The sequence below is a fragment of the Ambystoma mexicanum genome, chromosome 9, assembly GCF_040938575.1.
Source record: "Ambystoma mexicanum isolate Mex_15411 chromosome 9, UKY_AmexF1_1, whole genome shotgun sequence".
In the NCBI taxonomy this organism is placed as follows: domain Eukaryota; kingdom Metazoa; phylum Chordata; class Amphibia; order Caudata; family Ambystomatidae; genus Ambystoma; species Ambystoma mexicanum.
In genome coordinates this window covers 796,229,068-796,241,641 of record NC_090931.1, presented here as the reverse complement: position 1 = coordinate 796,241,641, position 12,574 = coordinate 796,229,068, and the positions used below count along the sequence as shown (strand labels likewise).

At 42.9% G+C, this 12,574-nt stretch overlaps 1 protein-coding gene across 3 annotated transcripts in view; it reads right to left on the bottom strand.

The window, feature by feature from the left end:
- TMEM41A (transmembrane protein 41A) overlaps positions 1-12,574 on the bottom strand; it is a 218,607-nt gene that overhangs the window by 44,819 nt on the left and 161,214 nt on the right. For all 3 annotated transcript variants that reach the window (XM_069615745.1, XM_069615747.1, XM_069615746.1), the window contains exon 4: positions 4,182-4,320. In XM_069615745.1, coding sequence (XP_069471846.1) covers positions 4,182-4,320 — 139 coding nt within the window. The remainder of the gene's footprint in view (positions 1-4,181; positions 4,321-12,574) is intronic.

Here is a 12,574-nt window from a genome sequence, read left to right as displayed (position 1 = left end):
GCATGAATTTCATCAAAGGGGGACCTGCCGACCAAATCTTCTTGCATGCGACTGTGCACACCGATCTACACAGGAAGCTCTGTGGTCTTCTGGCTAATGGCGGGAGCAGCCAAGCGTTCGGGGGTCTGGATCTGGCCTAGTTCGATTAGACCGCAACCATCCTCTGCTACCAAATGTGCTCTAGCACCTTGAGTGTCTTTTTGTGCTAGATGGAATTACAACGAATTATCTCACACCAAATAATCAGACAGACTCAAGGAACATGGCAAAGTACAACTTTATTGGTATTTAATAAAAGCAGGGAGAACTTGCAGGCATCAGACTTGTACACTTGCATAATAGCTTGATTACATAGAGATCTTATACCCAATGTGCATCATCTACAATGTCACTCTACATGGCAAAATACAAAACCTATCGAAGTAAGGGATTGGTTAAGGGAACATATCTACTTAGAACACAAACAGAAGGATTAGTACCGCATTGGCAACCCCCTATCAGTAAGGCACGCCTTGAACTATCTCGGAACTGATAATGGACAAAACTGTGGATTAGTCTATGAGGAATGTCCCGCATTCAGAGCTTATCCTTTAAAATAGCATCCTTAATGCAGGGACAACCTTGACTCATTGTCGGCTCCGCACACAGAGCTGTTTTTCCACATCTCCTGATGCTACAGCCTCGGTGCGTCTTGGAGGTAGCTTGGTTAAATTTAACGTGAGTCAGCATCCGTTTTCTTATTATGGCTGTCCTTGCCATGTTATATATACCTCTATAGCAAGCTTCTATACGTTTTCTTTCTACCTTGCGTTACTGTGTATTTAAAGTTATTGTCAGTAAGTTAGTTCATCTTCTTTGTTTCCATGATTACTTTAGCTTTAGGTACATGTTTCTCTTAGTGCTTCAGTTACATCGTTACGCTTAAGTATTTTCATATCATTTCAATATAGGTTCATTCATCTTCTTTATGACATCACTCTGTCCTCATCAGATTTCACTTTAACGTATGTCCAGGATGTTCATAGGTGGGTTCTGACACCATTTCATGTGGCATCCTTCCACACAGCATCCTTCCACACTTTCAGTGTGAGGGTACATTTTGTATAGCTGTCTGAATGCATAACAGCTCTCATACACTCAATGCGGTATTGGAACAATATAGGGCGTGCCATTTACTGCTCTTCTCGTGCTGTTCCAGTATGACAGCAGTGAGGGGGCAGGAACTAGTTAGAAAGCATCTACCTGCTCCTTTATAACACAGTGGGAGTTGGAACGGCACCAGATTCACCCAGGTACCCCATCATTTCTAACCTTGCAAGTTAATCCAAAGTGGACTTGCTGCCTTCCCAAACACCCTCATTTAATAGGACCATTTTGAGCAGTACATGTTTACTTTTATATGCAATTTTTTGTACGTTGAGCAAGGGGACTTTAAGTTTGAATGGAATAAGGCCCAGTTGAGCTTTATCGTATGCTTCTTTACAATTAACTGTAAAAGGAAATTGACTTGAACTATTAGGGCCCTCAGAAAAGTAAAAAAAAAAAAGAAAAAACATACGAAGTAAAGGATGTACTAGAAACAGAAATTTTGACAGGAATCTTGAAAATAAATAACAGATTAAAAATCAATGGGAGGAAAAGAAGGATGAGAATTTTCAGACATCTGGTCCATGTGTTTCAAGAACATGTGTAACCCTCCATAGGGGGGTTGATTAACGAAACGATCCCCAGCGCTTGACACCGTGCCGGGGATCCCAAATAGAAATAAAACTAATCAGATCCCTGGCACGAGAGCCGTGCAGGGGAGCAGGAGAAAGGAAAACAAAACAGAGTAAAGGACCACCACGCGTGCCGACACAAGGGTCCCTTTACTCTTTTTTTTTTAACGTTTCCTGCGCAAGCAGAGTGCCCGTGGACAATGGGAAAACCCTGCTAAAGGGTTAGAGGCGTTCCGTGCTGTTAAACCGCCGCAGCCCAGGCCTGTGGACACTGTGTTGCTGCCCCCCAGGTTCCTTTGATGACTGGCGCTCCCCATAACTGAGCTGCACCCAATGTGTATCAGCCCTCCTGGGGCTGATTTTAAATCAAGGGGCCACCTCCCCATTGACAGGTGGGCCACCTGGGGCCACACCGGACAGACGTGGCCAAGGTGGAGTGGAGTTGTGTGGGGTGGGCGGGCCCACACAGCATTTAAGTGCTGTGCTGCTGCTTGCTACACAGCCCGCCCAAACAAGGACTTTGGCGGCTCCCACACACTGTTGCTGCCTGCCGATGCCGGTTTCTGCTTCCATCTGCCACGACAGCCATCACAGAAGAGCACAGGAAGACAGAAGATCAAGAGAGCAGCAACAAGGACCTTGAGACAACCCTGGCCAGGTTGTCTTGCAAGTAAGGTCTTTATAAATGGTTTTTGATACAGTGTACTGGATAGACTTGTATATCATTTTTTAAAGACTTAATATTTGAAGGACTTTTTATATTGTTGCATCTTAATTTTTTGTAATGAAGGTGCTTAGGTTTAACTTAACTTGTGTTCTGTCCCTTTTTGTAAAAAAAAAAAAAACACCTCACAAAACCCTGCTGGTGTACTGAAAGAGGAAAAGTACGCTTTAAACAACTAAAGAACCATACACCAGCATTCCTTTGTCCGCCTTTTCTTTTTGTGCTCCAGTTACTCTAAAACTTGCATTTTCTCCTTAGGGGTATTTTGGGAACTGGCCTGCCCTAACCTCTTGATCTTCCCTACCCTTACCATCTTCCTAGAGTGGTACACCAGGATGATCTTGAACCCAGGAGAGCAGGGTTTTGAGACAAGTAAGAGGCAGGTCAAGTTAGAAGGGAAGGTTTGAGCTGTATATTGTGTGCCCGCCTACACCCGTCTCCCAATAAGGTCCGTTGGAAGATCACTACGCTATACATACCTGGACAGGAGCATGCAATAAAGTGTCACTAAACTTAAAATACTATACACAAGACATTGAGCATTGTGAATCAGTATAACCAACAGCATTTCAAAGGAGTCAAAACAATTACAGTATGAACAATTACTTGGGAAAGAACGCCTGCAGCAGCAGCCCATACCGGTTCGTAACAACGGTAGCAGGCCTTTGCCACCTAGTACGGCCCACAAACTGAAGGCTTTATTGACATCCGCACTTTGGGAAAATGTATAGGGTGCTAATGGAGCCCATGTAGTCTGCACCGTCTCAAAAATATCCAACCAAGACAGCCACCATGGAAATAGGAAAGAGCTTTTCAATTTCCAGGGCAGCCGGCAGCAGCATGAATGGGGTGAACAAAAGAAGAGGTGGAATGTAAAGGGGCTAGTGGGAGAGAGTCAGGCAGTGGGGAAATCAGACAGAGGAACCAATAACTTGCCTGAACAAGGGCCTTTACCACAGGATTCAGTCTGCATTCCAAGCAACCTGGAAGTTTGCTCACCCAAACCCTGGTGCCAATATAAGCTATGGCCTAAATGATGGACCCTGGTGTCGTTACCACCCAATAAAGTCCACCAGCGTGTATATTATTGCCCTGTGTTTTTTATCCAGGGTCCTGATCGCAATCTGTTTGAATTAATGAGTCACAAGCTTGCTCACAGCGTCCTGACCATTCAAACAAATAATCACATAAATAGCTGCCGTAGAAATAGAAGGCAGGGCTCTATGCAGAGTCCCTCATATTTCAATGGTGGCAAGGGTACAAACGTGGTGGTGGCAACACCACCAGAGGAATATGGTAAGTGGGGTGGGGAGTGGTAGGAGGTGAAGGAGCAGAGACCAGAGGGTCAGGGGAAAGAGGGAGGTGAGGAGAAAGTGGTGGGCCGGCACTCGCAGCTTCCAACATGCTTAGATCATGAGATTCAGTATGCAATCCAATCAAGTGGATTGGCTGTGGTGCCCACTCTGGTTGCTAATGTAGAGTAACATACATTTATATAATTGGCTGTGCATTACCATTTTCAATGGCAAGCATGAAATCCTGGCAAGACGACTTACCAGAGGGAAGCACTGGTGTGGCAATGGTCCAAAACAGAAATTCAGTACAGCTAGGGGAGGTTAACAAAATGGTGGGACTTTTCAGACTTCACAGCTGCATGTAAGCATGATCTTAAAACACAATACATATTTTATAGAATGCGATTGTAAAGTACAAATATAGTTCCACACGTTGCTCCTTACCTATCATAATAGAAAAGAAGAACTGGAGTAAAGGAATATTCAATATTGGAGACGTGATGTTTAAAAACCAGTTTGGTGTCATTGGGAATAACCTCAGAAATAGCAAAAAGAAAAACAAACTGCTTCGGTTTTCTTCCACCTGTCACAAAAAAACAAAAACAAACAATTTTTCCCCACTAAAATGCAAGAGAAAATCCTATACAATCAACTGAAGGCTACAGTAGCTATTGATCAAGTTTGAACTAAAATAAAGCAACATTATCATTAGAAAGAAAAAAATTACAAACAAAAGATTAGCAGTGAATCTTGCGATTGTCGCATGCACGGCTCCAGCAGGGGGTCAAGGCCCTGCCAAGGCCAACTCATAGCCTCCCCCGCATCCCCCTAGAAAGGAGGCCTTGTAAGTGGTGGGTGTTTTTCTTCCTGTTTTGCAAAAGGTTGAATGTATTTTAACTATACACAATACATTCTAAAAAAAAAAGTTCCATATAAAAAGTACGATCCCGGGACTTGGTGGTGAGGGAAATAGTGGGGGCGGGGGGCGGGGGGGTTGCAGGCAGGTGGGATTTAGCATTAGAACTCTGTGGGGCTGCACTCCAGGAGGCCCAATCAAGATTTGTTTGCTTGCCTTGGACAATGATTTATGCCCCACAGCTATGAAAGCAGAAATTACCAGTGGATGGAGGGCCATTCACACCTATAGTTAATGTAGCAGACTTGCTCAAGCAGGCAGCCTACAACTATCTAGCAGGATCCTGTGTGGGGTTTTTAACTGCACTGTTCATCTTACTTCCATTTCAAACCTCATTTACAAGGAAGCTATTTTTTCAAACTTATCCAGTAGATTTCACTAATTTAAAGTATTGTTTTATGTGTGGGAATATAACTGTTGTTCCCATCACACTCAATAAGATGGTTAACTGCAGCAAACTATCAATGGCAGGTGATGATGCTTGGACACAGATTTCTGCACCAGGTCCATAAATGGCCGAGGACCCCGACAAATTCCATTCACTGCAAGCATTTTTAGGCCTCATGGGTCAGCAGTTTGGGCAGGGCTGCTCACATTAGTGGCAGGGGAGCCAAGGCTGATTTGCAAACAACAGCATGGAAGCATGAGCAATGCAGTGCCAGTGGATAAGATTGATTCAGGGACTTGCATCCAACACACTGATGGCCCTTACCAATTACATTCAAAGTATACATTCTGCTGCATGAACTACTTGAGTATAAGTTAAACAATAAGGTTGGTAGTAATTCTGGAGGGGAAGAGTGTAGTAACATCAAAGTGATTTGATGTAAGGCTTTGAATTAGGCTATGAGGTGTAAGCCAGAACGATTGCATTGGACCAGATAGGATGGAGAAAGGATGTTAGGAGGGACACACATTGTATGGATGTGTTTGGTTGTTTACCCATCCATTGCTCGGATAATCCCTATGGTATGCCCAATACCTGCCTCCTCCCTGCTGAAACATACTCTCTTGGGTACTCTTTGAGCTAGCTCTGTCACAAAGTAACATCAAACTTTGTGCTGTATTGGGCCTGCTAGTGTTATAACTAAGCATTCTTCTGAGTGTGTAATACAAAATCTGTGTGTTTTCAGCCAGTCGATTTAAAAGCAACATGGGTGTCCTCGTATCTGTTCCTTGCACTGGAATCCTAAAACAAGCATTGGCAAAGCCAGCTGTTTTGAGATGTGTATAAGTATTACACAGGCATTTGCCAGACAATGACATCCTATGCCTAGGTACTCAACCATTTTCTAGATGTTCCCACCTTATTGCCAGGTGGTACCCTTATGGCAGTGCCTGGCAAATGCCTTTCCCATGTGTATTCAAAAGCCTAAACTGTTGGCTTTGCCAACGCATGTTACTTTCAGTTTGTCTCCCTAAGTGAAACCATATATGCTCAGATGTGGGTGCCTTGTTTGCTTTGCCTATGGAATCAAATTGCACCTCACTGAGTTGGTACAACAAGAACCTACCTGAACATATCAAGGCTAGGATGACAACTATGGACCAGCTCCAGATCTTGGTCCGATGCATAACCACCAATGTGGTCCTGACCTAAATAGTAGGTATCCTTGCCTGTGTGGAAGCCTAGCTTGCCTGGCCAGAACGTTTCGTGAAATTAACGGATGACTACTGCCTTGATAGCATCATACTGTTGGAGTAACCATTAACAATGTTTGTATGCAAACAGGATACCTCATGTGTATTGTGGGTCTTGTTTGAATAATATGATATAACTGCTGGGTGTTAAGGCAGGGCCGGAAATGAAAGTTATTTACTGTAGGATTCCGCCAGTGACAGAGAGGGGAAGCGGGACTGGAGGATTGTTCCCCACCAATAAACATTTGCCTCTCAGAAGATGGATCATGAAACCTTGAAAATAACACAAGAACAAGCATTTTCAATTAAAGTACAAACGGTGCACATCTGTTAAACCTAAAAAATGGTTTTGAAATATTTCCTGCAGAATACGATCAGAGGTGGATTTAACAGTCGGACAAGGGGCAAATGCCTATGGGGCACCCTTGCTCTGCCTTTCTCCTCTCAAAGTCAGCCAGGGCGGCACAGGCTGTCCCAGTGAGGCCTTATCTTTTGAACATGTCTCAGCAACAGATTATTTAAAACAGGACGTGATTAGTGATGGGTAAAGGTACTTTTTTCTTTAAATTGTATAAGCTTTTAATAAGCTATTTAAGTGTGATTGTTGGGTGATTAGAAATCATGGGGGTACAGACAAGCTGTGTCAAACAATGACTTGGTTATGCATTCATTTAGCTTTGTGTCTCTATTAGATTTTTTGTAAGTTCCCATTAATTTGCATTCTGGCTTGTAGGCTTCATCTAGGATGGGGAAAATAAAGCTTTATCATTTTACCACCGCATTTTCCACTCTGTAGACCTTGGAAAATTACCACCTATGATTGTAGCTTTATTGGTAAAAGCAAGCAGATTCCACAATATCTTGTGGGAGATATTTAAACCTTTCCAGCCACGTAGTGTGAACGTGAAGAGAAAAGGCAATTTTGCCCGTTTTGCCATTTGCTTTTCCTGTACTTTGTGGAAACAATTCAAATTGCCTGTAGAGGTCCTTGTGCAAGCAGAAGTGGTCCCCTCCATGCAATTTAGGATACAAAACAAAATTACCCCAATACTCTTTCATCAACCCGTTTTTACGATGATGTACACATTGTCGGGTTAATTTATCATGTGACTTGTGCCTTTTTAAAATAATCTATATGATTGAGTATTCTTTTTTATTGTTTATTGCAAACATTTACAAAAGAAGTTAGTGAAGAAAAATAAACTAAATTAATGGAAAAGGTAAAGAGAAAAATCGAAATACAGAAACTTTTAATAAACATTTCATTTTTATGGCTTACCATCATTGGTATAAAGGTAAACAATGACATTTCTTGTCCTATAAATCATTCCTATCACAACGTTTTTCTTAATATACAGAGTAGAAACCATGGTAAGCGGGGTAGAAGTATTATTTAAAATTCTGTACAGAAAGTGACTTGTGTGCAAAGACTCAACATTTTATTATTTTAGGTATTTAAAACCAAACTTCAAAACATATTTGTACCAACTTGGCTGGAAACATGTGTGATCAAGTACCTACATTTCATGCTGGGTTCCAATTCTGGCTTTACCACTTAAACAAAGTGTATGTGATCCTGGGCAAATCAATTAGTTTCAATGTGTGCTTCCTGCCAACATTAGGAGCCTTTAGAAGTGATCTAGTTTGCATTAGGAGATACACACACACCTTTCTTTAGAAAAAACAAGGCCACATTTATTGAACGAAAGTGTGACATTCAATAGTAAAGCAAAGTAAACATGTAAAATAAGAAGTCATCATGGACAATTGCATATCATAAACAGTATGTAAACAGTATATACGAGACAATTATGTATAAGGGGTGGCAGGGGAGCGGCGGCCCTTCCTCCCTCCCACATCCAACCCGGAACAATACCAGGAAGCCGGAAACCCCTCAACCTGCACCGTCTACCTCATGATCCCACTCACCCTAAACTCAATTAAAATGTGCTGCAAAATTGCAACAAGAAATACACTTTTGTGCTCAAAATAGTTTATTTTATATACAAACAGTCAAGGTAAATCTCAGGTAAGTAAGTAATATTTCAAACTAATAAACACAATATAAAACCAATGCAATAATTCAGGTGAGTAAACCATAAGGTTAATTGAACACAGTTCAAAGGCAAGTGAGATAGCAACTCAGAAAACGTTCTGTTGTAGGAATAGAAATGTAATGCAACACCAAGAATATCATTTCAGCACTTGTAAAGACTTATATTCTTTTTATGAGACTTAAGGCTTCAGCAGTTCATCCCCATCTAGGTACGGGTTCTTCAAAGTCAGATTGGAGGTAAGTCGCAGATGCAGAAAAGGCAAAGTTCCAGATGATTCCAAGTATAAGAATTTTGTTGGCCAAAAAGGTTTCATAGACCTTGGGAACGAATCCCTGTATGCACACAAGCGTTAGGCCTGCGGGACCAGGGAATGCTACGGGTGAACACCCGCATACACCGGAATGAGCACTCCAGCAACAAAGGAGTGACAGAATGACTCAAGGTAAGTATTACCACAAGTTCCACAGTACCCAAGGAGTGATGAAGATGCAGCTGAATGCCTTCACAATGCTGCAACACTGGACCCGGTCTGCTGTTCCTTGGTTGTAGCGATGAAAGGAGGGACTCCGGAAGGTATGTCGCAGCAGCAGTCAAGAGAAAGGACTCAGCAAGAGATTCTTCGTGCTCCAATGTTGATTTGTGGTTTTGGTGCCTTTTCACAGACTCCAATGAAGAACAGTTCTCATCTGAACGATTTACTCGCTTGCTCGGTCCTACACTCTGGTGAGGGTCTTTGAGGAGGGGATCTGGTCTCCTCCAAAGTTTTGGGAGAGAGTTCATTCATGGCAAGACGATGCACTGCAATCAGACTCGAGGTCCCAGGGTATTGGTGGTTTGCAGCCTAGAAAGGTTGCAGCATGTCGTGCGATGGGTTGAATTGAAGATTGTCTTAAGACTGATTATGTCTGCCAGTCCAATGGAGGAAGTCGTCCTCTTCAGAGCTCCCCTGTCCATTTGAAAACGGGGTCGGGACAGCAGTGGTACTTCAGCAGGCTTCTTTGGTTGCTGGAAGGGGCTGCAGGCATCTCTGGTCACCTTCTTCGGTTCTTCTATTCCAGTTGTCAACTTGTCTTCAGTCTCAGTATTCTCGCCTCTTATCTCGCCTTTTATCCAGGAGCCCAGCCAATCAACCCTCATGCTACATTCAAACGTTGGAACTGGTTCGAAGCAGGTATCCCAGCAGACAAAGAACAATGGAGTTTCAGCCTCCTCCCCTGCTTCCTGTCCTCCCAGACACACTAGAGCCTCAGCAGGCTTTGCAAAGGATTCCCGCCGAAGCAAAAGTCAAACCAGTATCTCCCCCACCCAGGACAGCAGGAGGAGGACCAGGAAAGAACAGCCCACAAGAAATAGCGAGAAAAGAATGAAGCTACCATTGTGGGTCAATAGGGACCCTTCTGTGCATAACCTCAGCTGTGAAGACAGTCTACAATTAAAAATTACACAAGTTGGTAGAACACGTCCAATGCCACAAGCCATTCAGGTAGGCTTGTCACTGTTACAGGAGCAGTGAGAAAGGGGATATTATGTAACCCCTCAGCCCTCTACATAGGGTGGTGTTTAAATGTAAAGATAAGGATAAAAATAATCCCTCTATCCTTGCGCACAATCTTAAGGAAAATAAAAATATAAAAGGATAGCCCAAAGGGCTCTCAGCAATACTACACAAAAGGGGCCGTGTGCTGCAAAAGTGAAACACAGATATCTTAGAAAGTATGGAGGAAAGCAAGACTCCATAAAATAAAGTAAAAATAGAATGAACAAGGGTTCCCATAGTCCGAGTAAAAAGAATGAATAAGGGGAAAAAGGCTCCTCTCATTCAGGAGAACAGGAAAAATGTCGAGCAAAAAGTGCTGGGGGGGCTCACAGGTAAAGGGGATTTGGCAAAGACTAGAAGAAACCGGGCTCGGCAACACAGCACTGCTTTGGATAAAATCTTTCCTGTTCTGAAGAACAGAAACATTATGGCTAGCACAATTCAAATCCACATCCAGGAACTCCTCATGTGTAGTCCCACAGGGGTCGTCCCTAATACCACTATTGTTCAACATCTACATGACTCCCCTAAACAGCCTCTTCAAAAAACACGTCCTCACCAGACAACAACCAAATCATATACCAAATCAATGCCAGTGAAAAGGAGGATCCCACACTAACAGACTGTCTCAAAGAGCTTTACCAATGGATGAGCACCAACAACTTGAAAATGAATCCAGACAAAATGGAAATCATGATCACGCTTAAAGGACACAACTAGAATATCTCATGGCTCACAGAACTGGGGGAACCCCACCAAAACCATCCAAAGTAGTCAAAAACCTTGGAATCCAAATGGACCACAAGACAAACGTGATAATCAAGAAATGGTTCTTACATCTGCACTCAATCAAAAAGATACTACGCTTCTTTTCCTTCACACACACACCCTCCCTCATCAGGTCAAGAATAAACTATGCCAACAGCATATACCTCGCAATGCCGGAATACCTGCTGAGGAAACTACAACAGAAACAGAATGCAGCTGCAAGACTTCTCAAACTCTCCCATAGAGACCACATCACACCAGCGATGAGAATGCTACATTGGCTCCCAGTCAAAAAAACGACTCACCTTCAAAACAACATGCATAAAACAGAGTAATCCACGGCCAAGGACCGGAATTCATAAAAAAAAAAATTAAATAAAAAAAAAAATGAATAATCACCATCTACAAGATCCAGCAACGACATCCGCCTCAAACCTAAACAATACTTGAAACAAAAACTTGGAGGATCAACCTTCTCTTGCATAGCTGTAAAACTCTGGAACTCCCTCCCGAAGGTAATACGCACTGCAGAAGACCACCTAAAATTCAGAAAACTCTTAAAAAGATGGTTCTTTAACTCTGAAGCTGAAAGCGCCCGAATGACCTCTACGTACCATGAATTAGGCTAAAACTAAAAGGAGTCCAAACGAAACCAGTGATAAACCCAACATGGACCAAGACCAAGTGGAGGGACCACATTTTACCAACACAACCCAAAAAGTCGAGCAGACAAGGGCGGGCGAAAACACAGAAACGAACAGACCTTAAAAGAAATCACGCACAAAGCCAGGATACGTTATGCATTGCTTCTATGCTCGAGGCAACACCCTATATAGACTAAAAATAGACTTATAAAAACTAAGAATTTACCACACCTGCGTACAACGTATAGTGTGTTTACTTAACTTTTACTGTAACTGGGCGAAAGGAGAGTGCAAGAGTGAACCCTCTACCTATTCATTTGTATCCTTGGTTCATAAGAAGCCTTCCTGGGCAGAATAGGGTCCTCACCAGGAGCCCGGATTTCTAAATCTGAATTTACTCTGGGCAATCGAGGCAATAATGAAGATTGCCTATAATTGCCATGTTTAGAGAATTTCCGTGTAGCTGAACTGCAGAGTGGGTGAAAATGCTCAAGTCGTCTATGCTTAAGATCATTGGGGTGGTGAATGAGAACTAAATAAAATAAAATGCCAGCCCTTAAGACCGTTTACATGTAAGCACTGACAGCCAGAGATAGTGGGAGCTACTATAGTAATATTAAACATGTCTTTGACAAGAAGTTAAAGTCTCCTCCCCTTGCTTCTAGTGGACCAGTTCGGAATCAAGGTCCGATACCCCATGGTCGTTAGACCGTTATAGGCTGACTGAATAACCAGGAGTTGCTTATTCAAAGCTGGTCCAAGTTTCAGAGCACATTTCTTTCCGCACGCACTCCGCGAGCGCTCGGATAGCCACAGTGGACACCAAATTCCCTCGAGGTCAGCACAGATCACACCCTGAATACCACAGCTCCACTTAAGAGGAGTCCATTGGGACCTTCACAGACTAGATTGTGTCCCCATTAGAGTACCTGTGGCTATTTCCTTTCCACAGCACTCCATGAACATCCAGCTCATACAGTCCCCCGTCCTGAAGAAGGCCTTGTCAGATATGAGGCATATCCAGCCCCTATAGACGGCTGAAACACCACGGTGTAGACGCACCTTTTAACCGCAGTGTATCGACACTGTTCTGGAAGAAAAACCTGTCACTTGTTTTTTGTTCTAAATGTTCACTTATGTTTGTACGACACTGTCTGCCATATAACGACAGTAGAGGATTCACGCTTCTTCCAATGCACAAGTAATTGTATTAACCTATTGTCCATGTTCTTGTGTTTTTTTTCTGCATGACCAATACTGAAAATTCTGTGATG